The sequence below is a fragment of the Globicephala melas genome, chromosome 5 (genome assembly GCF_963455315.2).
Source record: "Globicephala melas chromosome 5, mGloMel1.2, whole genome shotgun sequence".
NCBI classification, from domain to species: domain Eukaryota; kingdom Metazoa; phylum Chordata; class Mammalia; order Artiodactyla; family Delphinidae; genus Globicephala; species Globicephala melas.
The window spans coordinates 13,099,480-13,126,774 of NC_083318.1; the positions used below are offsets into that span (position 1 = coordinate 13,099,480).

The 27,295-nt window shown below is 34.8% G+C and overlaps 1 protein-coding gene across 1 annotated transcript in view; it reads left to right on the forward strand.

Moving 5' to 3' along the window:
- Window positions 1-27,295, forward strand: part of SCLT1 (sodium channel and clathrin linker 1) — a 259,470-nt gene that overhangs the window by 83,874 nt on the left and 148,301 nt on the right. The window contains exons 6-9 of the mRNA XM_030863846.2: window positions 8,609-8,744; window positions 13,698-13,820; window positions 15,604-15,669; window positions 19,728-19,798. Of these exons, the coding sequence (XP_030719706.1) occupies window positions 8,609-8,744; window positions 13,698-13,820; window positions 15,604-15,669; window positions 19,728-19,798 (396 nt within the window). The remainder of the gene's footprint in view (window positions 1-8,608; window positions 8,745-13,697; window positions 13,821-15,603; window positions 15,670-19,727; window positions 19,799-27,295) is intronic.

Here is a 27,295-nt window from a genome sequence, read left to right on the forward strand (position 1 = left end):
CAAATAGAAAGTAAATACTAAGATAGTAGATATAAACTCAAATACATTAGTAATTACATTAAACTTCAATGTACTAAATGCTGCAATTGAAAGACAGTGATTTATCAGAGGAGATTAAAAAAGAAACCAGTTATAGTGTGTATTTCTTATCAGACAGATTTTTAAAATATAAAAATATTGAATGATTGCAAATAAGAGGATGGAAAATAGATAAACCATGCAGTGCTAACCAAAAGAAAGCTGGTAATATCAGACATAGTAGACTTTAATGCAAGAAGAGAATATTATAAATAGGGATATTTCATAATGATAAAAGATATAACAGTTTTAAATTTGCAAGTACCCAGAGACTTGCTTGGTTGCACAGTGGTTAAGAATCCACTTGCCAATGCAGGGGACGTGGGTTCAAGCCCTGGTCTGGGAAGATCCCACATGCTGCGGAGCAACTAAGCCTGTGCACTACAACTGCTGAGCCTGCGTGCCACAACTACTGAAGCCCACACGCCTAGAGCCCATGCTCTGCAACAGGAGAAGCCGCCGCAATGAGAAGCCTGTGCACCACAACAAAGAGTAGCCCCCGCTTGCCGCAACTAGAGAAAGCCTGCACACAGCAATGAAGACCCAATGCAGCCAAAAATAAATAAACAATTAAATAAATAAATTTATTTATTTTTAAAAAATTTGCAAGTACCCAGTAACAAAGCCTCAGAATAGAAAATTTCAAGTTTTTTGTTTTTCTAGGTTATAAAAATTCAGTGATAGCATTGAATGGCAAAACAGACAAATCCACTAGATAGCAGGATATATAAACATATTGCTCCTCAGTAATTGAAATAAAAACTCAAAAAATAATATTTGAACCATGCAATTAACAAACCTACTTAACAGACAAATACCTAACACCTTCAAAATACATATTCTTTTTAAGTACATGTAAAACATTTCCAAAATTGACAAATCCAGAAAGTAGCTCTCGGAACTTCCCTGGTGGTCCAGTGGGTAAGACTCTGCACTCCCAATGCAGGGGACCCTGGTTCAATCCCTGGTCGGGGAACTAGATCCCACATGCGTGCCGCAACTAAGAGTTGGCGTGCTGCAACTAAGAAGTCTGCGTGCTGCAACCAAGAAGTCTACATGCTGCAGTCTTCCACGACGAAGATCCTGTGTGCCGTAACTAAGACCTGGCGCAGCCAAAATAAATAAATAAATAAATATTTAAAGGAAAAAAAGAAAACAACTCTCAGATTTTTTAAGTACTCAGATTCTGTTCCTTAATAACAGTGAAAATTGTATTAGAAATCAGTGTGTGTTTTTTTATAAATTTATTTATTTATTTTTGGCTGTATTGGGTCTTCGTTTCTGTGCGTGGGTTTTCTCTAGTTGCGGCGAGCAGGGGCCACTCTTCATCGCTGTGCGCGGGCCTCTCACTGTCACGGCCTCTCCCGTTGCGGAGCACAGGCTCCAGACGTGCAGGCTCAGTAGTTGTGGCTCACGGGCCCAGTTGCTCCGTGGCATGTGGGATCTTCCCAGACCAGGGCTCGAACCCGTGTCCCCTGCATTGGCAGGCGGATTCCCAACCACTGCACCACCAGGGAAGCCCCTAGAAATCAGTTTTTAAAAAAAAAAAAAAAAAAGAAAGAAAAGAAAAAAAGAATCAAAATTCCCAGCTGTTTCTAATTAAGCAATATGCTTTTAAATATTACTCATAGGTCAAGGAATTAACCATGAAAGCTGGAGAATATTTTCAACTGATAGATAGTGAAAATACAGCATAAAAACTGTGGGTTGCAGTTAAGGCCATTTTTAGAGGGAAATGCATACTCTTAAGTGCATATATTAGAAAAGAAGTCTGAAAATCAATGGACTCTAAGAATTTGCTGAACAGGTTAGGAAAAGAACAGCAAACTAAACCCAAAATTATGAAACATTTGGAGAATTAGGGTACATCAGGCAAGAGACAGCAGGATTGCAAATTGCAAAATTAAACACCGCTACCCCAAATACTTCAGATACTAAAACAAAAATAAACTACTGATGCATATAGGTGGTCCTTGCTTTGCATGACAGTGCAGGACTATAAAAATGACCTTGCAAGGTATGTCCAAGGTGATGGAGTACAAAGACCCCGAACTCACCTCCTCCTCTAGGCACACCAAAATTACAACTATTTACAGAGCAGCTATCAATGAGAATAACTTGAAGACTAGCAGAAAAGATTTTTCACAGCTTAAGATATAAGGAAAGAACCAAAACAAGATGGGTAGGAGGGGCCAGAGACATAATGTAGTCAAGACCTGCACTTTCATGTAGGTGACCCACAAATGGGAGGATAATCACAATCACAGAAGTTCTCCCTAAGGAGCGAGGGGTCCAAGCCCCACATCCGGCTCCCAAGCTGAGGGTCCTGCACTAGAAAGACAGGCCCTCAAAACGTGCGGCTTTGAAAGCCAGCAGGACTTGCATATGGAAGAGCCAGAGGACTGTAGGAAGCAGAAACTCCACTGTTAAAGCACACACACAAAATCTCACATGCTCTGAGTCCCAGAACTGAGACAGCAATTTGAAGGAGGCTGATAAGACCCACTTGCTGATCTCGTAGAGTCTCCTGGAGAGGCGGGGCAACTGGGACTCTTCCTGATGACATTGGCAACAGCCATTTTGGGGAGTTCATTCTACCATGAGGACACTGGTGCTGGCAAGTGCCATTTTGGAGTCCTCCTTCTAGCCTACTAGCACTGGGGGCCTGCCTGCCCAACAGCAGATAAGCTCCAGTTCCAGGACCTCCCAGGTGAGCAGCCAGCCTTGCAGGGACCTGGCTTCACCCACCAGTGGACCAGAACCAACCCCAGGCCTCCCCAACAGCCACACCCAGGTACCCTGGGGCTCAACTCTACCCACCATCAGGTCAGAACCAGCCTTGGAACACCCCTGGCCTTGCCACCAGCCACAACAGGACCCAGCGCTGCCCATCAGCTAGCCAGGACCAGCCCCAGAATCTCCAGAGTTCCAGAGCCAGCTTCATTAGGATGTGGCCCCACCCACCAGTAGGCTGACACCAGCACTGGACCCCCTGGGTCCCACAGCCAGCACCCAGGGAACCAGATCTGTATACCACTGGGCTGAGACCCACCTCCCTGCCAGGTCATGTGACCAGCTGTACCAGAACCCAGTACTGCCCACTAGTGGGCCAGCATCTATCCAAGGACCTCCCAGCCTGTGCATCCAACCATGCTGAAATCTGGCCTGCCCACCAGCAGGCCAGCAGCCACCATGCAAGGCAGGGCATAGCAGCCAACCAGCCTAGGGATGAGCCTTGTCTACCAGTGTGCCGAGAGTAGTCAGCCTCATCACACAGAAGGGCCCACACAGCCCACATATGGGGTCAAGTGCTGCTGGGCCCCATAGGATGTCTCTTACTTAAGACCACTTCTCCAACATCTGGAAACATAACTGACCTACTTAATACTTAGAAATAAACATGGAAAATTAGGCAGAACGAGGAGGGAAGGAATATTTTCCAAATGAAGACAAAACCCCAGAAGAACTAAGCCAAGTGGAGATAAGCAATCTACCTGATAAAGAATTCAAAAGAATGATAATAAAGATGCTCAGTGCAGCTCAGTGCTTTGTGTCCACCTAGAGGGGTGAGATAGGGAGGGTGGGAGGGAGATGCAAGAGGGAGGAGATATGGGGATATATATATTTGTATAGCTGATTCACTTCGTTATACAGCAGAAACTAAGACACCATTGTAAAGCAATCAAACTCCAATAAAGATGTTTTTTTTAAAAAAAAGAAAATTCACTCTGGCAGAAGCTAAAATTTGATACAATTACATTTAATACAGATAAATCACAATTAATAAAGCCTGTGTTGTTAAAAAAAAACATGTAAGTACATATTCACCTTATATTCAGGATATTTGCTTTCTCTTATGAATATCTGTCAGTTTTATTTTCTAATCATCTTTCCTTTCTCCACTGATCTGATGTTATCTTTATTATAAACTAAATACATACATTTGAGTTTGTAAAATAATCACAAAATGAGAAATACAGACACTTGAAAATGTTTAGAGAAAACTGTGTAACTCTGTGCTGATAAATGTGAAACTATAAGTGAAATAAACAATTTTCTATGAAATAAAAAGGTGCTCAGTGAACTCAGGAGAAGAATGAATGAACACAGTGAGCAGTTAGAAGTTTCTAACAAATAGTTTAAAAATATAAAGAAGTAAACAGAGCTGAAGAAGATAATAACTGAAATAAAAAATACACTAGAAGGAATTAACAGTAGAGTATATGATACAGAGGAACAGATGGGTGAACTGGATGACAGAGTAGAAGAAATCACCCAAACTGAACAAAAAAAGAAAAAAAGAGTTTTTTTAAAAAGAGGACAGTTTAAGAGACCTCTGGGACAACATCAAGCATAATAACATTCAAAATATAGGAGTCTCAGAAGGAGGAAATAGAGAGAAAAGGGCAGAGGAGTTATTTGGAGAAATAATAGCTGAAAACTTTCCTGACCATGGAAAGGAAGTAGACATGCAGTTCCAGGCAGCACAGAGAGTTCCAAAGAAAATGAATCCAAAGAAGTCCACACCAAGACACATTGTAATTAAAATGGCAAAAATTAAAGATAAAGAAAGAATCTTAAAAGAAGCAAGGTAAAAGCAACTAGTAGCATACAGGGGAACTCCCATAAGGCTATCAGTTGACTTTTCAGCAGCAACTTTGTGAGCAGAAGGGATTGGCACAATTGATTCAAATTGATGAACATACCAACCAAGAATACTCTACTCAGCAAGGCTATCATTCCAACTTGAAAGAGAGATAAAGAGTTTTACAGACAAGCAAAAGCTACAGAATTCAGCACCACTAACCAGCTTTACAAGAGATATTAAAGGGACTTTTCTAGGTGGAAAGGACTACAACTAGAAATAGGAAAACTGTGCAAAGAAAAATCTGATTCGTAAAGACAAACATACAGTAAAATAGATCATCCACTTATAAAGCTAGTAGGAAGGTTAAAAGACAAAAGTAGTAAAAACATCTATTTCCACAACAAGTATTTAAGGGATACACCCCACAAAAAGATATAAAATGTATCAAAAACATTAAACATGGCAGGGGATTTTAAAAATGCAGGGTTGTCAGAATGGTTTGATCTTAAGGGATCATCAACTTAAAATCATATATGAATGAATTTAAAATATATATTATTTATTATATATATATCTTTATAAATATAGTTATATATGAACCTCATTGTAACCACAAACCAAAAATCTGTAATAGATATGCAAAAAAGAAAAAGGAATCTAAACACCAAATTATAAACTCTAGCACTAAAGATAGTCATCCATTAGATCACAAGGATACAGAGCAAAAAAAAGGAAGAAGAAAGAACCACGGAAAGAACCAGAAAACAATGAACAAAATGACAGTAAGTACATACATATCAATAATTATTTTAAATATATTGGACTAAATGCTCCAATCAAAAGACTTAGAGTGACTGAATGGATACAGAAAGAAGAACTATATATATGCTTCCTAGAAGAAACTCATTTTAGATCTAAAGACACAGAGATAGAAGGTGAGAGTATGGAAAGAAGTTTTCCATGCAAATGGAAACAAAAAGAAAGCTGGGGTAGCAATTCTTATATCAGACAAAATAGAGTTTAAAACAAAAACTGTTACAAGAGACAGAGAAGGACATTACATAATGATAATGGGATCAATCCAACAATATATAATAATTGTAAATATTTATGTCCCAACTTAGGAGCACCTAAATATGTAAATCAAATATAAGTAGCCATAAAGGGAGAAATTGTGTTGAGTTACACAATAATAATATGGGACTTTAACACCCAACTTACATCAATGGAAGATCATGCATCCAGACAGAAAATCAATAAGGAAACACTAGCCTTACATCAGATAGACTTTACTTATATGTACATCTATGTATATATATGTATGTATAAAACATTCCATCCCAAAAGCAACAGAATAAACATTCAACTACATATAGAACATTTTCCAGGATAGAGCACATACTAGGCCACAAAATAAGTCTCAGTAAATTTAAGAATATTGAAATTATATTAAACATCTTTTACAATCACAATGCTATGAGACTAGAAATAAACTACAATGAAAAAACTACCAAAAAAAAAAAAACAATGGAGGCTAAGCAGTATGCTACTAAACAACCATTGGGTCACTGAAGAAATCAAACAAGAAGTCAAAAAATACTGGAGTCAAATTAAAATAGAAATAGAATGGTGGAAAAGCTTTGGGAAGCAGGAAAAGCTGTTCTCAGAGGGAAGTTTCTAGCAATATAGGCCTACCTAAGGAAGTAAGAAAAATCTCAAATAAGCAATCTAACCTTACACCTAGAGGAACTAGAAAAAGAACTAATAAAACCCCCAAAGTTAGTAGAAGAAAAGGATCAGAGCAGAAATAAATGTAATAGAGACTTTAAAAAAAATAGAGAAAATCAGTGAAACTAAGCTCTGGTTCCTTGAAAAAATAAACAAAATTGATAAACCTTTAGCCAGAGTCATTAAGAAAAAGAAAGGACCCAAATAAAATCAGAAATGAAAGAGAAGTTACAGATTCATATTTCTGTACTGACAATACAGAAATATGAAAGATCATAAGACATTACTGTGAACAGTTATACACCAATAAAATGGAGAACCAAGAAGAAACAGATAAATACCTAGAGATGTACAATCTAGGTACAAGACAAGGATGCCCACTCTTACCACTTTTATTCAACATAGTATTGGAAGACCTAGCCACAGCTATCAGACAAGAAAAAGAAATAAAAGGTATCCAAATCAGAAGGGAAGAGGTAAAATGTCTACTATACATAGAAAATCCTAAAGATGCCACCAGAAAACTACTAGAGCTCATTAATGAATTCAATAAAGTTTTAGGGTACAAAGTTAACATACAGGAATCTGTTGCATTTCTATACACTAACAATGAAGTATCAGAAAGATAAATTAAGGAAACAACCTCAATTTACCTTCACATCAAAGAGAATAAAATAGCTAGGAATAAACCTACCTAAAGAGGCACAAGACCTGTGTGCCAAAAACTATAAGACATTGATGAAAGCCATCCAAGCACTAAATTCCAAAAGTTAAAGTTTGGAGAGATGAAAATTCCACTGAGACTGAGAAAGATAGAAATACTGTACAGAATAGTTTAAAAAAAAAATTCCAGAAGAGAATAAGCAATAGGTGACATTTACATTTTACAGATTGGGAAACTGAGGCCAAAAGAGGTTAAGGAACTTGTCCAAAGTCACATAGCTAATGAAATGAGTTACTGGTTTCAAATTCAGGCAGTTTGGGTATAGGCAATATGCCTGTAACTATTAAGGATTCTTTTTTTTTGTTTAGTTTTTGTGTTTTTTTAATTGAAGTATAGTTGCTGTACATTATTATATAAGTTACAGATGTACAATATAGTGTTTCACAATATTTAAAAGTTATACTCCATTTATAGTTATGATAAAATATTGCCTATATTCCCTGTGTTGTACAACATATCTTCTTAGCTTATTTTATATCTAATAATTTGTACTTCTTAATCCAGTATCCCTATACTGCCTTTCCCCTCTCCCCTTACCCCACTGGTACCTGAGGTTATTGTCTTGTGACTTATTTGATGAACTTCGTTTTCAATAAATATGTTTTAAGATTTAAGATTGCGTTTTTCTAGTTTCAATGGAGATTGTAGTATTAGTAGATAATTCTGTTTAAATTATTTTAGAGAGATGGATGCAACTCCTTTGGGAAATTTTTACTTTGAGGTGTGTTTATTATAAATAATGTTTTCTGGTTATAATTATATAAATTCAGTGTTTCTAAGTTTTTCTGATATTAAAAAACATTTTTCCTTCTAGGAGTACATCATTTTGACATAAACACCTAATCAGTCTTTTAAGTTGAACCTTTCTATGCCTTTTTTTTTTTTTGGTGTAATTTCAAAGCATGAAATACTTGTAATTTACTTTAATGTAAGGTTCAAGTTGAATTTAAGGCTTTCAGAGTTATGGTCAAGCTTATGTAAGAAAGTGCTGGCAAGTAAATCCTCTAGTCTTGATTTCATAACCACCAAGAATTTTATTCTATGCTTTATAAACTGGAATGAGTGAGAAATCAGATGAGTTTTGTGAAACACAATGAAGAAATTAACAATAATCTACAAGATTTAAAATTCCCTTTCTATTTAAGTAACTAGATGAAATTATCATATTTAAAATTTTTTATGAATGACTTGTCAATTAATAAGGTATAATTTCAGAATTTTACCTCTTTAAAAAATTAAAATCTTCCTAGGACAAACTGAATTATGTATGTTTGAATTAATTATGACAAATTTAATTCATTCACAATCGTGATATATTTTTTCTTATAGCACATTATTTAATGGTTTTAAAACACTTCTAAATTTAGAGGTTGACTTGAAAATGATTTTTGTGTAAATAGTGATTTTTTGACCCAAATGTTTATTTAGTTGACCTGAAACAGTAATTACTATTACCAAAATTAGATTATTGTTAACTGTTTGTTCCAAAGGTTGCACAGTGAATTAAAAGATGCTGTTGAAAAGCAATTGGAAGCCATTCCCTTTGGCACAGAGATGGGAAATGAGATATGTACAGATGATGAAACAGTCAGGAATCTTCAAGAACAACTACAACTGGCCAATCAAGTGAGTGATATATGTATTGAATTATGCCCTAAATAAACAGAGTTTCTAAAAAATCTATAGTCAATCATTATTTATGAATGATAATAACAGAATATTGAAATTGTTAGCATAATGATTTTTTACAGTTTGCAAAATAGTTAACAGGTAACAAAGCTTATAATATGTGCCCTCCCTGTATGTTATAAATGTAGTTGCCATGTATATATTTTAACTGAATCATAATTCTTTTGGCATGATTTTTTAAGTGTTATAAAATATTTTAATGCCAAAGAAAATTTTTAAAGAAAAGAATCAATTATCCACTTGCCTAAATTTACATTTTTCATTTTCCTGTGTTTTGTTTTGATACTGTTTTCTTCAATTTTCAAAGATTATAGAATTATATTTTTCTAAAGTTATGCTTCTTTTAGAATTATACTTTTTCTCCTTTTTTCCTCCTTCATGGTAATTGAAATATTTGAGAAGCTATATTGTATATATCCTGTTTTCAGCACCACAATTTTTTTTGGTTATATGTAAGGGAATTTTATTTTAATTTACAATTTTGCATCCTAGGTATCTCATATCTTTTATGGATTTTAATCCCATTCTTCTACCTTCCTGTGTGCCTCAGTTTCTTCATTTTATAAACGGGGATTAGAAATACTTTATTACAATTTTGATTTTATAGTTATCTATGAAAAGTCATTTTTTTATTCCTTGTAAATTTGGTTTTGGAATTCTTTGCTTTTGAAAGTGATATTTTAGGTTAATCGGATAGGTTGAATCTACCTTGATAAGGAGCATTATGTAGCACTGAACTCTTTTTAATGTGTAAAGGGAAGGAATTTGAAAAATAATAGAGGCAAAAATAATGAGAAAAGCATGTTCTTTACTCTGTTCTAGACTAGTATTTCAGAAAGGATTTATTAATGTTGACATATAAATAAATGAAAATTACTGTAAACTTATAAATGCTTTCTAACAAGGTATTAAATATGTCCTTTGAAAGCTGTGGCAGAATGTGCATTTCTTATTACTCTTTAAAAATATTGTGACAGACCATATGTAAAAGTACACCTTCAATATAGACAATGATTATTTGTCAATCATACCTCAATAAATCCAAAATTTGTTTAATTTATAAAAAGAAAAAAGAGTGCAAAACTAGATAGGATTCATTTTTTGTTTTCTTTTCTTTTTTTGAAACTACAAATCTTATGTCTTAAAAGCATCTCCCTGTAGTACTTTTGTTGCTATAATTTCTTTTTGTTGTTGTTGTTGCTATAATTTGTATTGCTAAATTTTGTTCTTTGTTTTTTTAAACCACACTTGTTCTCTCTTTTCTCACCTCTTTCTCCTCCTATCTTCTCCTGTCTTTGCCTTTCTCCATCTTCATCTTACTTGGTACATATTATTTTTCTGAAGATGGGGTCCTACCTTTTTGCTACATTTTGGATCATTACTTCACAGAAGCTTTGGTGAGGTACAAGTTTGACCAGTCAAAAATGAAAAAGGAGATTTATTAAAAACAAATTTTGCCACAATATCTGCAATATATTTTGTATATTAAGTATGGAATTTTAACTGAGTGAGAGTTTTGGCAATTTTATAAAGTATGAATAATAGAAAAATGTTAATAAATTCATAAAATAGTAATGTCAGATGTTAATTCTAATAATAGAATAATAATAATAGAATAATAATAATGTTAATTCTAATAATAAGTAATAATTCTTATTACTTATTCATACATGTTTATTAAATTTATTATTAAGTTCTAGTAAAACATATACAATTGTTTTGGTATCCATCACTAGATTGAAAGCCCTTTGTGTCATGCGTGAAGATTAGGTGAATCCAAACTGAATAAATTTAAAACTCAATAAAATACAATTTATAGTAGAAAATTGAGAGAAAGAGGGAGAATTCTTTATTATATTATGCTTTATTAAAGTAATAAGTCTAGAGAATTTAACAGAAGATTCAAATACCTTCATCCATTCCACAGATATTTATTCGGTGTCTATTATATATGAGGCACTGTGCTTAGTATTTATCATATACAGTGCAGAATGTTGGCTCCTACTTTTGTGAAACACACAAGCTTTTGGAAGAAAAGTTTGGCCAAACTTCTTGAGTTTGGTCCCCATTCTACTTTGTAGCTCTATGATCTTGGGAAACTTCTTTGTGCTTCACCTTCTTCATTTATAAATGGAGATTATAATAATTCTTATTTTATGGAGTTCTTATGGTAATTAAAATTTTGAATCCCCATTAAGCACATAGGGTAATGCCTAGCACATGTGTGAGTTCATAAATCTACCTATTATTTTTATCATCTTTATCATTATTATTACTAAACAGCATGATAAAGCAGAATTAAAATTAGGTGCAAAAGGTTCTGTGTATCTCAAGTATAGTTGCTTTGGGAGCCAGTAGCACTAGTACAATATCAAGTACCTAACTAAATATTTTTAGTTTGGAGTATTTTGTTCTCCTATAATAGTGTGATTTGTAAAAATCTTTCTGGAGGGCAGTTTGGCAGTAAGAGCCCTAGAAATGTTCATATCCTTTAACCAATTAATTAGATGGTGACATCACACAGATTCTAGGAATCTGTCCTAAGAAACAGTATATAAAAATATATGAATAAATATATTCATTATAGTAATGTTTTGATAGTGAAAAATTGGAAGTAGTTTAAAAACCTAAAAATGTGGAATCACTTACATTGTGTTTTTTCCAAATGATGTGTTATACATTAGTACAGTGGTTCTCAAATTTTGGTGTGTATCGTAATCACCCGAGGGCTTACTGAAATAAAGATTGTCACCCCCTCCCCCAGGTTTTTGATTCAAGAAGTCTAGGATATGGCTCAGTAATTTACATTTCTCACAGGTTCTAAGGTATTGATGCTAGTCCTTTGAGAACCACTGGCTTAGGAGAATCTGGGGTTTCTTCGTAGTCCAGATGACTTACCATCAGGCACGTTTGGGAAACTGCAGTCTTTTGAGTTATGAGGCATTTTTATGACTATTCTATTGAAAAGAAAGCAGTCTTAAGGAAATAAAATGAATTGTACAGGGTCATTCAGCCAGAATTAGAAATCCAACCCAAATTCTGGCTCTAGATTCTGCTTTTGTCTACATATTTTTAAACTACATACATTTTAGGCAAAACTAGTCAATAATTTTAAAAGTCAGGATAAAGGTTATTTTGGGAGGATTGTAGTATCTGTAAGAAAGGGGCAGCTGGCTTCTAGCTGCTGGTAATCATGTTCTCTTTCTTGAACTGGGTGCTGGTTACATGGGTGCACTCACTGTACAAATTTATGATTTGTGTGTTTCTGAATGCATGTTATGCCTCAGAAATAGTTTCCTTAAAGCTTATAAGTGTATATTTATTTGAAATGTATACTCATTTTGTTCCAAAAATGCATATCTTTTCACTACACCTTCTTACCTACTTACTAAAACTGAGAGAATTAGCTCTGACCTGGGATTTAAAAGCTTGGGCTTTAGGGACAAAGAGATGAAAGTTTCTTCTTGATTCTGTCAACAGCTTGCTGAGGTAACTATACTTCAATTTTTAAAAAGTACATGCAAAAAAGAAAAAAAGAGAGAATAATGCTTTTTATATGCTAGCTTAAAGTTTCTCAACCGTTTTGGTTTCAGGACCCCACTTCAGTATGCTTAAAAATTATTGAGGACTCCAAAGAGGTTTTTTTTGTGTGGGGTATTTATCATATTACTAATTAAAACTAAGACATTTTTAGAAACAAATGGGAGCATAAGAGTGCATTTTGGTAGCCATCAGAGCAATGACAACATCACACAGTACATCATATAAACTTTGGAAAACTGTACCGTACACTCATGAGAGGATGAGAGTGAAAAAGGCAAATAATGTCTTCATATTATTATGAACAAAATTTTTTCTTCAAGGGTCCCCATATCACTTTTGAGAATTACTATATTGAAAGAATAGTTAATGACCTGAAAAAATTCTCATTATAAAATTCCAGGTGAAAAATAGACAATACAAACAGCACACTTTGTGTTTCCCAGTTTTTTTAAAGAAAAAAAATACAGAATTCTCCCCCCCAAATCACATTTATAAACAAGACTACATCCAAACAAGACTACATTCATAAAGATGTTTATATCCAGATGTTAGCAGTATTTATTATCAGGTGCTAAAAAATATTAGGTAATTTTATTTTCTTCTCTATTTTTCTGTACTTTCCTAATTTTCTATGATAAACATTTATTACTTTAGCAGTCAGAAAAAAACCTCTTGTACTTTACCAGGGACAGTTTTCATCAGTAATTTCTATGGCTTACACTTTCTGGAACAAGAAAGTGATTGAAGGGTTTTAATTTTAGCTATTAAATCTGAATAAAAAGAAAATTTCAAAGTAAGGAATTTTCATCTTTAGGTTTATTCTCTAAATTTTTAAATTAATTAATTAATTAATTTATTTTTGTCTGCGTTTGGTCTTCATTGCTGCACACGGGCTTTCTTTAGTTGCAGCGAGCGGGGACTACTCATCGTTGTGGTGCATGGGCTTCTCATTGCAGTGGCCTCTCCCATTGCGGAGCACGGGCTCCAGGTGCACGGGCTTCAGTAGTTTTGGCTCGTGGGCTCTAGAGCGCAGGCTCAGTAGTTGTGGCGCATGGGCTTAGTTGCTCCGTGGCATGTGGGAACTTCCCGGACCAGGTCTCAAACCCGCATCACCTGCATTGGCAGGCAGATTCTTAACCACTGTGCCACCGGGGAAGTCCCTCTAAATAATTTTATTTACAACTTTGTATCATCAAAAATATTTCAACTGTACAATCTTAGACAAGTTCTATTTTTATTTTGTGACTTTATATACAAGAACTCATTCTGTAAAAGAATATGATTTATTTGTACTATGCAGTAGCCTGCTAATAATTTAATGAGTTCTGAAATGTTTTTCTTTTATAGGAAAAAACTCAGGCTGTAGAACTCTGGCAGACTGTTTCTCAGGAGCTGGACAGACTACAGAAACTTTACCAGGAACATATGACTGAGGCCCAGATTCATGTAGTTGAAAGTCAAAAACAAAAGGTAATCTTGGATTTCATGGTTTTCTTGTATATCAGTAAGAAGTTGCATTCTGGAGAAACTCAGTTTTGGAGAAGAATGCCTAAGTCTCTACTGCGTTATTTATGTTGGCAGTAAATTGATCTTCAGTGGTTAGAAATCTTTTGAACACATAAGATAATCAAAACTGTGCCTGGTGTGCATAGGGTTTTATAATGTGATTAGCAACGATAGCTGTATTTAGTGCTAATAAGCAGCTCTAAGATCATTATGTGTAAATGGATCTCCAAAACTTTTATATTCTTGATTTTTTTACCTGGTTAAAAAAGACAAAGACTAATCATTAGACCATGGACAGGGAAGAAGCCTGCTCAAATGTGATGACAACACTTGTGAAATGAAAATGTTAACAACCTTAAATGTGACCTTTTACTAAAATGTGAAGTTTGTCTAACATAAATTAAGCAGAATAGGATTTTACAATAGGAAGGCTCTTAATGGTTATTAAGGACTTCTTTCTATCCAAAGCAAGAATCATTTTATATTCTTTTAAAGTGAACATATAGCTTTTGCTTTATACCTCTGTTGACAAGAACGTACTATCTCACAAGACCATCCATTCCATTGGAAAATCTACCTCCCTTATCTTTCCATTGATTCTTTTTCTGCTAGGTACATTGAAATCTATGGAGAAATTCCAATTCTGATTCCTTTCCTGTGGATTTTTGAGAAGGCAGCTGTCTAAATATACTGGTTATCATGCCTCTCTTCAACTCTCATTTATAGACTTTTCAAATTCCAGTTTATGACTGTTCCTATTATTATCACTGTAACTAGGAATTTCTACCTAAAGAAGTCATAATAATACTTAATGATGCTTTGCAGTTTACAAAATGATTTTTCTATACATGCCCTGGTTTGAAAATAATCCACATGTAGTCTGTGCCGTAACACTTACCTCTGAGATCTGGAAACCATTTCTAATATAAGTTTGTTCTTTTAAGGCTGTTTTTTCATTAGGTTAATCAACTAAGCCATTGGGTTTAGGGAATTTTTTTCCACTTGAATAAGATCATTCTTATGCTATAGCTTTGCAATTAGGGTTTTTTTCTTTCCTTTTTTTTCTTTGGCTGCACCTGTCAGCAAGTGGGGTCTTAGTTCCCCGACCAGGGATTGAACCCATGTCCCCTGTATTGGAAGGCGGATTCTTAACCCCTGGACCACCAGGGAAGTCCCTGCAGTTAGGGTTTTTTGTGTTTGTTTGTTTGTTTTTGTATGCGACTTAACAAATAATACTTTGTCCTTATTTCCCTAGTTATCCATCAATCTTGAATTCTGTCATCTGACATATGATGTTTAATCCGATCATAACAGATAATCAAAAAATTTAAAACTTGTGGGGCATTCAAGCCATGAGAATTTTAAAGAAGGAGGAAAGGCACAATAACTCCTGTGCTGTGGTTTGTACTGTAGGTTTTGAATAGGTTTGAATATTGTTTGTCAGTATTGGGTAAGGTCTCTCTAGCATATCTATCTACTAATGGATTGATTTCTAGAAATAATGATTTCACATAAAACATAAATAGCTACATTAGTTTCCACATTGCCACCTTATTTAATTTTGTAATCATTAAAAAATTTTTATCTTTTTATTTCTTCAACTGTTAATTCACACAGTACTTGTGAGAAGAAATACAATTGATGTCATCTAGATTTAGGCATAATGATTTTAGCCTTGATTTTAGTTGAATTTTAAATATGGGTTGCAAGCAAAATGCTATTTATGTATTCCCTCTTCCTACTACAGGATCAGCTGACCAATTTTCAACAACTGACCAAGCAACTTCATGTAACTAATGAGACCACAGAAATGGTAAGTGAAAATATCCATTTAATGCACTTGTTATATAAACTAGAAATTGTCACTATAAGTAATAATGTTTATTTTTGCTAAGGCAAATCAACAAGAAAAAATACTTGAAATTAAAATAGGTAGGCAGTATTCTTTTCTTTTTATCTGTCTTTTTCTTTCACATTCAGCAGCATGACATGAGGGTTCACGCTGGTTTCCAGAGATTTAAAGCTAACATCTATCTGAAATATATCCTAATCTGAAAATACTCTTAAGAGTCCTTGGTAAGATTTCCTGAGGGTAATCTCAACTGTGAGCTCCTCAAGAGTAGGACTCATGCTTTGTTCTTAGTATTTCATCTAAAACATAGTTAGGTATACACTAAGAATGGTGGAACTTTTAGACAAATGCTAACCCAAATCCTTAAAAACAATAGAACACTAAGAATCATTTGTTAGTTGATTGACCACCACTCACCTAAATTGCTACACCTAAATTTCCCTTTAATTTTTTCTCAAAAGAAATAAAATTAGCCTTCCCAGCTCTGCTCTTTATCTTTCTCCCCACCTCTCACTTTTATTTTCTTATTCTTTTCCTTTCCTTCTTGGAATTTTATTTCACCTCATTGTTGAATAATAGGATTATGACATCCCAGGTAATTTCCTCTCTTTCCTTTCTTCATTTTGCTTAGTTTCCCTGCTAATTCAGAATTAGCAGGGTAGTACCTAATAAAAATGTCTTTGTTTAAGAGTGGAGTTGTGCCATCAAAGGTAAGTTTATCCAATTTTATTGTACTTAAAAAAACTTTCTCCTTTAACCATGTAAAAATTATTAAATAAATTTCTCCCTGTTTTACTTATGTTAACATTTGGAATTTCTAATCACTTATAATTTTTGATAATATACTTCTTAGAGTTTTTAAATAGTATTAAAGTACTTCAAAATAAAATGATGACTGATTTCCATAATTAAGAAATTCTGGGCTTCCCTGGTGGCGCAGTGGTTGAGAGTCCACCTGCCGATGCAGGGGACGCGGGTTCGTGCCCTGGTCCGGGAAGATCCCACATGCCGCGGAGCGGCTAGGCCCGTGAGCCGTGGCCGCTGAGCCTGCGCGTCCGGAGCCTGTGCTCCACAACGGGAGAGGCCACAACAGTGAGAGGCCTGCTTACTGAAAAAAAAAAAAAAGAAAGAAATCCTGTTTCTACATGACATTAATAGTTTAACCTGCTATAACATTTGTTTATTCTTTTTTCAGTATTTCCTAGAATTGTGCAGATTACATAATCCTTTGGTATTTTGTACCACAGGGCCCATATTTTATTATATACAGCCCCAAATCATTCTGATGTAAGTCATAGAAAAACATATTTGAATATTTACAGGACATACTTTAAAAATTTCTAAGGCATTCATAGTTTTAGGCCAAAACTAAGAATAATAAGCTATGGATACAATAAAAGTGATAAGAAAGTGACAAGTTGGATTAAGCATTGTGTTATAAAGAGCAAAGAAAAGACTACCCTGGTTGTTAAAATAGAGGAAATTGGCTAAGAGAAATTTTTAAGACTTGAGTTTTTCTTAATGTATCAATCGTTAAGGTATTAAACATGACTCTACTAAGTGTAAAGGAGGTTTAAGTGATAGTAAAGATTTTGTAAAGTCTCAAAGAGCATTCAGAGCATGGTCATAGGAGCAAGTTTGAGTCAAAATCAAATAATTTCCATTAAAAAGTTTTCTGATTACATGAATAAACTCTTGAAATGAACAGGCTCCTATAGATGTACAATAAATTGATGAGTATATAACAAATAAATAAAATCTTTTATAACCAATGTACTTTAGTGACATGCAGAAGGTAAAATGCCCTGACCCGAATGGTACCTAAAAATAGAAGTTTATATTTATTTATTTTTACTGTAGATGCAATAAGAGTTTACATTTCCTAGAAATTCCCTTTACTGAAATCATATTTTTCTTGAGACTTACTCATCTCTATAAAGTAACTCAAAAATATTTGTTAATTGCATACTAAGTTCCTTCTACTGCTATAGTTTCTCTAGTTGCAAAAGAAATGTGCATCTATCCACAAAGCCCCTGTCTAGTTGGAAAAACAGAAATGACATATGAAATAATCGGTGAATAAGGCACTAAGACAGATGATTGAAAGGGATTCTCTGAACCTTTATGAATCTCCAGATTCTATAGTATAGGTATAGTATATAATTTTTTTGTGATCGTAAATACAGAGCATCATAAAGCCATATTCAGATGCAGTTGTTGAGCTCTTACTAGGCTTGCTAGCAAGTTATGTGTGGTTGTTCCCAACACCAGCTTCTTAAAATTCACGATTCTAATTTATACTTCTGCTAATTACTCTACATAATCTACCTTTAAGGTGCTCCCAAATAATAAAAATCACAAGCATTAATTATGCCAGTTTCAAGACTATATATAGTAAAACATGAATGGTACATTATAAACATTATAAAAGGGAATCAATTTGGTCTGAAGTCGTTGAGATAGCTTTACAGGAGAATTTGAAATGATATTAAAGATCATCCTTTCCCTCAAGTGATATAGGCATCCTTCTATTAAATGCTTTACAGTTTAGATGATCCTCTAGCCTCTGCTTTGAGTATCTCCTGTAAGAGATCTTGTCATTTCCCCAAAGAGCCTGTTCCTTTGAACTCTGATTATTAGAAAGCTAAAATCTCTCTTACCAGGCTTCCTCCCACTGACATATGGTTTTATCTTTGGGAGTAACATAGAACAAGCTCAATTCTTTTTTAAGTCGACCCTTCAATTATTTGCATATAATCATATGTCTGTTGTAACTCATGCCCAGTGTTACAGTTTTTTGTTTTGTTTTAACTTTTCTGGTGTGGTGTAATTTACCTACCTTTCATTATTGTATCCCTCTTTCTCTGCATGCCATAATTGGTCTCTTAAATTGTGGTCTGTGAATTGAATACTAAATTCTGTTCTGGAGTAGTTTACTTCCCGAGATAAAGATAAAGATGCAGTCCTCAGACTCTCTTTCATGTCTTAGTTAAGGCATTCATTCATTCACTCATTCATTCCTCAAAGGTATAAGTGCTTAGAATGTACTGAATCATGTGCTAGATGCTGGGAGTTCTGGGTGCAGCTGGTCTTCGAAAACAGGCACATGTTGTAGCCAGGAATATACGTAGACTTTAAACATAGTACTTAAGTACGGTGCAATGTGCATTGTAAAAGTATATGTAAAGTTTTATCAAAATGCAGAAAGGAAACAATCAGTTTTGCCTTAGAGTGACCACACAGGTTATGCAGGGATGAATGCTGGCTGAATGAGGACATCCCAAGTAGAGGGAAATAGAAAAGTGTATTAAAAATATGAAGTTGGGGTAAAACCAGCACTTAGAGAAGATAATCAATTCCCTTAGAAAATTTTATTCTACAGTTGGAAGACTGCTTTATAACTTACTTTAGCATTAGCAGACCCTGAGGAAAGGGTTCCAGAGCATGCCATTTATTTGGGAGATAATACCATGAAAAACCAGTAGGGGAGTGGAGAAACAAGACTAGGAAGGGAAGAGAAGGTAGCCAATAACGGGTTTTTAACAATCAAGCAAATTAACACTGTGGGTAACTGAAACTTAATCCCACTGCTGAACTGTGGAAGCCAGTAAAGAAACAGCCTCAGTTATTCCACCGCAGGGCATGGGAGTTGGGGATTTTTACCCACCAATTCCATCCGGTCATTGTTTTGGGGCTCTTACAGAACAGGCTGGGGGCATGAATTCTACACCACCTATATAGCCTTCTGCACAGTTTGGTGAGCAAAGGAGGCTCAGAAGGCCAGAAAAAGCCAGAGGACACAGAAATGCAAATGCAGGTAGTTTGAAGTGAAGCAGGTGTCCACTGAAGTAGTGAAGGCACAGAAAGATGGCCAGGGTTATATTTTATCATTAAAAAAATCTAATTATTATCATGACTTCATTTCATTTTTTTCTACTCATATACCCTGTAGTTAGTCTTTAAAGATACAGTTTTAAATGTTCTGATACTGAATGTTTCTATTTTTTTTCTTTTGGCAGACTAATCAACACTTTTTGAAAACAGTAACTGAACAAAATGTGGAAATCGAGCAACTCCGAAAACAACTTAGGTATTTTCAAAAATAATTTTGTTATTTTATTAATAATTACTTTTCTTCAGGGGAAGCACTGGTGTCATAATTTTTCCCGTGAGTGTTTTTTCCTCCCTTTTAAGCTGCTGTCAGTAGCTTCTTATGTGCATGATCTTTTGGGACAAGAAGAAACTGAAATCAAGACTGTCAGTCAGGCAACAATGTAATACATATATGTGAAGGGCTGTTCCATGATGGCAAAACTAGTGCTTATGGAAGAAAGTCAGTCCTCTTCCTGGGACTTCTGGGAACCAAGCCAGCCCCTCCATCAGCCCCCAGGGCCTTGCCTTCTGAACACCCCAGGGCCCATTGGCCTCTGGACACTGTCTTCCCACCAGAGCCCCGCCCACCTCCGGGGGCTGTCTGTAATGGCCCGCAGATCCCCAATTCCCGGATCCCCTCTTCCCCACCCCCAGGCAGGGGCAGAATAAATGTTTATACGGATTTTAGAGCTCAAAAAAAAAAAAAGAAAGAAAGAAAGAAAGAAAATCAGTCCTCTTAAAAAATTTTTCTACACATATCTTTCTTTGTATTCTCCCATAAGCAGACCCTAAGAGTTTGAAAGCACGTAGTTTATTTAGAGGTAATACCAGTAGAGGTAATACCAGGAGAGGAGTGGGGAAGTGAGATAGGGAAGGGGAGGAGAAGGCAGCCAATAAGGGGTTTTTAAAAACCAGGCAACTTAATATCGTATGTCTATATTATGGTCCAGTGGTTTAAAAATCATTGCATCAATAGACTTCACGGGAAAAACTCTAAATGACAAAAAAAACATTTTTTCACATTTCATTCCCCTTAGTCATAATACTTAAAATTCGGAAGCTTAGTCATATAAGGTTTTTTGCTGTGATTCTGTCATGTAGAAATACCTTTAAATTGTAATGTAAATTTATATTTTACAAAAGTTGTAAGTTACTGTTTGTTAAATGAACCTTGCTATTTATTTTTCCCACCATCATGTATTTTGCCCTGCAAATGCATTATATTGGTTTTGTTTTGAAGGAAAACTTATTTCACGAAATTATTTTTTATTTTACAAAATTTTATATACCAGTTTTCATATTTTTCTCTTATTACCTTCATGAACTTTTAAATTTAATTTAATAAATTTACCTTCTTTTCCCCTAGCCATTTTTACTTGTTGGCTCTTATTTAGTTCTTCTTATTTCTTTCAAAGTTATTGATTTTGCAATTTAAAATACTAATGATTTATATAATTGCAAGATCTTCTTCCTCTTTTTTTTCAAAATATAAGTGGCTTTTTAAATTATAATAGTAATGGAAGTTCATTATAAAAATACTTTAGATAGTATGAAAATATATCAAATTGCAGTACAATTCTGACAGTAAGTTATTACAGACTCCACAGGTTAAGAGCACAATCCCCAATGTGACTACACTCACTCAGATGCCAGCCACAAGTTCATGGGTCCCCAGGCCACTCATACCTCTGACCAATTGAATACAAATGTGGGTGTTCTCACTAACCCCCAGGCTCAATAATTCTTGAAAATGGCTCAGAAAACTCAGGAAAGCACCATACTTGTGATTAAAATTTTATTATAAAGGACATAAATCAAAACCAGCCAAAAGAAGAGACTTAACTGGGTGAGATCTAGGAAGGTCCCAAAAGCAGAGCTTCTGTGTCCTCTGCCCATGGAATCAGGGTGTGTCAACATCCTGGCACAGCAGTGTGTTCGCTAACCAGGAATCTCACCTAAGCCTCAGTGTCCTGAGTTTTTATTGGAGTTTCATTATGTGCATTTGACTTACATTCAATGTAAATAAATTTATATTATAATTAAATGGTATTTATAATGACTGCATCATAGAGCAAAACCTTATAAGAATAAGCTGAATTTTAAGTATTATGACTGATCGAATGAATCATTGATCACTTGATTGAACTTAGTCTCCAGACCTCCTTCCCTCCCTGAGAGTCAGGAGGTTGGGCCTATATCACGTGGCTCAAAGCTCCAACCCTCTAATTACATGGGACCTACCGTGAGTCATTTCATTAGCATAAACTTAGGGGTAGTCCCAAGTGCCTACCATGAATAACAAAGATACTGCTATTACTTGGGAAATTCCAAGGGTTTATATTCTCCATCCTAGAAACTTAGACAAAGACCAGACAAATTCTTTATTATACAACTCTTTTTAAGTGGAAAATAAAAATCTCATAATTCCATTATTTAGAGTTAACTATTATTAACTTTTTAAATGTATAACTTAGGTTTGTGTATTTAAGTATTTTAGTTTAAAAAAGGGGGGGATGATATACACACTAATAGCCTAATTGTTTTTTCTTATAGATTATATGAATATCATATCAATATTATCAACCATAACATTATATAGTATACTATTATATGGATGTGCTATATTTATTAGTTAAATGCTTATTCACTTTCCACTGTGAAAAAGGCTACTTCTTCATTGAACATTACAATTAGAGCAGTTTTAGAACAGTAAATACATAATAGTTAGCCGTAAGTTAGTCTTGGATGTTATTATTGTTTATTGTTATTATTAAATAAAATTTTAGTACTACTAAAGAAATTAAAGTGAATCTTATCTAATTAAGACATTTAAAAGAAAGGCCAACTTGGTTGAATGTTTTGTTATACATTTTTTTAAACTTCCTTTTAAAATTGTTTTATGATAAAAACACTAGACCCTAAAGCATAAACTGACGGAAATATAAGGCATGGCAGAACAAGTCCATAATCATAGTAAGGATTTTAACTCTTTAAGTGACTGATAGATATAGAAGATGTGATTTATGTGATTAACAACTTGATCTAACAGACATCTCTGAAACATTGAATCCATTTATTTAATAAATATCTAGCAAGCATCTACTATTGCCAGGCTCTACACCTGGGGTATATCAATGTATAATACAGTTGAAGACTTCTGTCCTTTTGGAACTTACATCCAGCAGGAGCAAGCAGACAATAAATACAATATCTCAGTAGGTTAGGAGACAATTAGTACTAGAGAAGAACAAAACAAAACAAAAGATCAGGATGAGAGATCTGGAGTGCTAGGGACAGTGGTGAAGTTGCAGTTTATTTTTAGTAGAATATTCAAAGCAAGCCTCCCTAAGAGGTTGAGATTTGAACAAAGACTTGAAGGATGTGAACAAATAATCCATGCAATACAGGGAAAGTGTCTAGAGTAAAGAACTTGCCATTGCAGAGGTGGAAATGTGCTTGGGGAACAGCGAGGAAGCTAGATGCCTCTTATCTATTGCTGAGTAACAAACCATTGCAAAACTTGGTGACTCAAAACAATAACTTATTTAGATTATGATTTGGGAGAGAAGAGAACAGGCTTTCTGGTCTGGGCCTGTAGGGCTGATATCTACTGAACTTGTCTATTTGTCTCTAGCCAGCTGGTCGGTCTGCTAGCAGCATGGTCTGGTAGTTGGCAGCAGATGATAAACCTGTCTGGCAATTGGCAGTCTCTTCACCAGGTCAGCAAGGCACATCTTACTTCTTCACTTGGCCATTCCCCAGAATAGCAAGAGAGCAAATCCCAACGTACAAATACTTTCCAAGTCTCTCTTGGATCATATTGGGTTGACCAAAAAGTGCCTTTGGTTTTTAAATAAGAATAAAAGACACATTTTTCATTTTCACCAAAACTTTATTGAACAACGTATTCACCCTTTTGTTCCACTACCTTCTGCCATTTTTCAGGCAGCTTCATAATTCCATCTTCCTAAAACTTTTTATCTTTTTGAGCAAAGAACTATTCCAGATGTCTTTTACAGTCCTCCAGGGAATTGAAGTTCATTCCATTAAGAGAATTTTGTAAAGACTGAAATAAATGGAAATCTGAAGATGCAATGTCTGGCGAATATGGCGGATGGATCAGAACTTCCCAGCCAAGCCGTAACTGTTTTTTGCCTGGTCATCAAAGAAACATGCGGTCTTGCATTATCTTGATGGAAGATTATACATTTTCTGTTGACTAATTCTGGACGCTTTTCATCGAGTAATGCTTTCAGTTGGTCTAACTGGGAGCAGTACTTATTGGAATTAATCGTTTGGTTTTCCGGAAGGAGCTCATAATATAGGACTCCCTTCCAATCCTACCATATACACAACATCACCTTCTTTGGATGAAGACCGGCCTTTGGTGTGGTTGATGGTGGTTCATTTCACTTGCCCCATGATCTCTTCCATTCCACATTATTGTGCAGTATCCACTTTTTATCACCCGTCACAATTTGTTTTAAAAATGGAACGTTTTCATTACTTTTAAGTAGAGAATTGCATGTGGAAATATGGTCAAGGTTTTTTTCACTTATGTGGAACCCAAACATCAAAGCAATTCACATAACCAAGCTGGCGCAAATGATTTTCAACGCTTGATTTGGATATTTTGAGTATTTTGGCTATCTCCCGCATGGTATAACATTGATTGTTCTCACTTAATGTCTCGATTTGATTGCTATCAACTTCAACTGGTCTACCTGACGGTGGAGGATCGCCCAGCAAGAAATCTCCAGCACGAAACTTCGCAAACCACGTTTGACATGTTCAATCAGTCACAGCACCTTCTCCATACACTGCACAAATCTTTTTTGTGTTCCATTTTTACCTTTTCTGAAGTAAATAAAGCATAATATGCCAAAAATGTTGCTTTTTTCCTTCCGTCTTCAATATTAAAACGGCTACACAAAAATTCACCAATTTTGATGTATTTTTTTAAATGCCCACTGATACGACAGCTGTCACAATCTAATAAAATTGTTTCAAATGAAGTTAAAGACAACTAAGTGTTACTAGAGCCATCTTATGGAAAAAACTGAACGAACCTTTTAGCCAACCCAATTTTTGGTAATTTCTCATGGCAAAGCAAGTCACATGGTCAACCCAAATTCAAAGGATAGGGAAAAAGATACCCCTTTTGATGGGAAGATTTTCAACATCATGTTGCAAAGACGTGAATAAGAGAGGGAAGAATTTTGGACCACTTTTACAGTTTCTCACGCTAGTATATCTGGAACACAGTAAAGTAGGAAGAGGGTAGTAGGAGATAAGGTCAGAAATGTTACAGACGGTAGGAAACAAGGTGATATGGGGCCTTGTAGGCCATTGTGAGGACTTTGATTTTTTACTATGGATGAAATAGAAATAGGTTTTAACAGAAGATTGACATGATCCGATTTATATTTTAATGGGATTGATCACTCTGACTGCTGTATTGAAAATAGACTTGTAGAGAGGCAAAACATGGAAGGAGGGAGACTCGTTCCAGCTGGATATCAGTTAAATACCCAAAGTAGTTTATGAGTGTACATGTTCTGAAAAATGTTAGAAATAATAACCTTAGTAACTAAAGAGAAAAAAAAGGTTTAACTAGGTGTTGAGTTATAGTAAACATTATTATTAAAAATCAATGGTGAGAAGATGGATCAGTGCTTTCACCTGTTCCTCCTGCTAAGAACAACTAAAACCCCAGGACATAAATACAAAACAAACATAGGAAGACCGAAAGGTGGAGAGAAGAAAGCTGATTGGCTAGGTGCCTCAGGATCCAAGGAATGACACTGTGGTCAGTTCCCTTGACTTTTTGATTTGAGTTTGTTTTTGCTTTTTTGCCCCATATATCCCAGAGTTGGAACAGAAGAAGCCAGCAATCTGACAATACCAACAAGGCACAGACCAAAAAAGAAAAGTGCCAACAGAGACTTTCTCCTTCTAGCCAAAGGACCAGGAAAGGAGAAGCCAAGCATGACAAAAAACTTTGAACAATCTCTGTACTCTAGCCAGGTACCAAAGGAAAAAAACTATGTACCCACCTGTACCCATCCTACCTGTACCCACCTGTACCCATCCTAGAAAGGCCTAGTAGGGAGTTTGGACTTCTACCTCTACCTCGCAGTAAAAGACAGCACCTTATTCCCCCAAAAGAAAGGTATCAGAGGAGATAAACTAAAATAATCTAAAACTTATTTGTTAGGTTTCTATCAAAGTCACTCATCATGCCAAGAATCAGGAAAATCTCAATTCAAATGAAAAAGACAATCAGTAGACCCAACACTTAGATGACAGAGATGTTAAAATTATGTGACAAAAATTTTAAACAGCCATCATAAAATGCATTAATGAGAAATTATGAATAAGCTTGAAACAAATGAAAAACATTCCCAACAAGGAAATGGAAAGTCTCAGCGAGGAAATACAAGATATACAGATGAACTAAACAGAAAATTTAGTTGGTTGGGAACATTAAATTCTCTAATGAGAATAAGTCTTCCCATATTTTTAAAATCAGTCTTAATAGAGTTCATATTAAAACCCCTATAGTGTGTGTGTGTATGTATGTGAGAGAGAAACTTGGTAATCCTAACATCATGAAATGGTAAAGTGTCATTTATGAAAACAATTCTATAGAAGAATAAACTGCAATGTTATTTACAAGAACTTGAGTTTGGCAACATAGAACGGAAGGAAGAATATATGTATAGTTTAGTACATGACAGAGGTGGCATTATAAATCAGTAGGGAAACAATCATGTTAGGAATTGTTGCTATCTATGGAAAAAAAAGTGTGAAGTTTTGCTTTTCACATTTAGGCATTTACATGGTTTTATGGATTAAATAAGTAAATGTAAAAATCAAAAGCTTTGCAGATTTTAAAATATCTGAAAATCTCCCTTTAATAAATTTTGCTAGGGAAGTACTTCTTAATCAAAATTTAAATGCAAGCCGAAAAGGAAAAGATTGATATATTTGAGTATGTTAAAATGTAAAACTTCTGTTACAAAAATTAATATAAGTCAAATGAAAAGGCAACCCACAGTCTGTGAGAAGACATTTGCAATGCACATAACTGACAGCGTATTAGTGTTGAGGATACATTACCTAAGCATCAATAAAAATAAAAATCCATAGACTATTGGGCAAAGGATATGAACAAACATTTCAGAAGTCATAGCAGTCAGAAAAATGCAAGTTAAATAATGAGATACTACATCAGACCCAGTTATCAATGTCAAAAATATAATGTGGAGTGTAATAACAAGGTACAAAAGAAGACTGCAGTATTATGCAATTCATATACATTTCAAATGTTTTAATCAATAGTGTGTATTGATTATGTATATGTATGTTTTAGTTATATATATATATATTTAGTTATATATTCATATTCTCATATATAGTAAAATAATTTAAAAGTATGTGTGTGTACATATATATACACATATTCGTATATATATAGTGTGTGTGTGTGCAGTGCATATGCTATTAAAGAATTAAATAAAAACATTTCCAGAAATAGTATGCCCTAATTTCAAGTTAGTGATTATGTCTAGTGATTGTCTACAAGTAGACTATTTGTAGAAGTAGGGAATTATAGGTGGCCTAGGTGTCTGTCACTAAGGAAATGGATAGTAAAATGTGGTAATTGCATCCCATGGAATACTGTGCATCATTTAGAAACATGTATTTACAT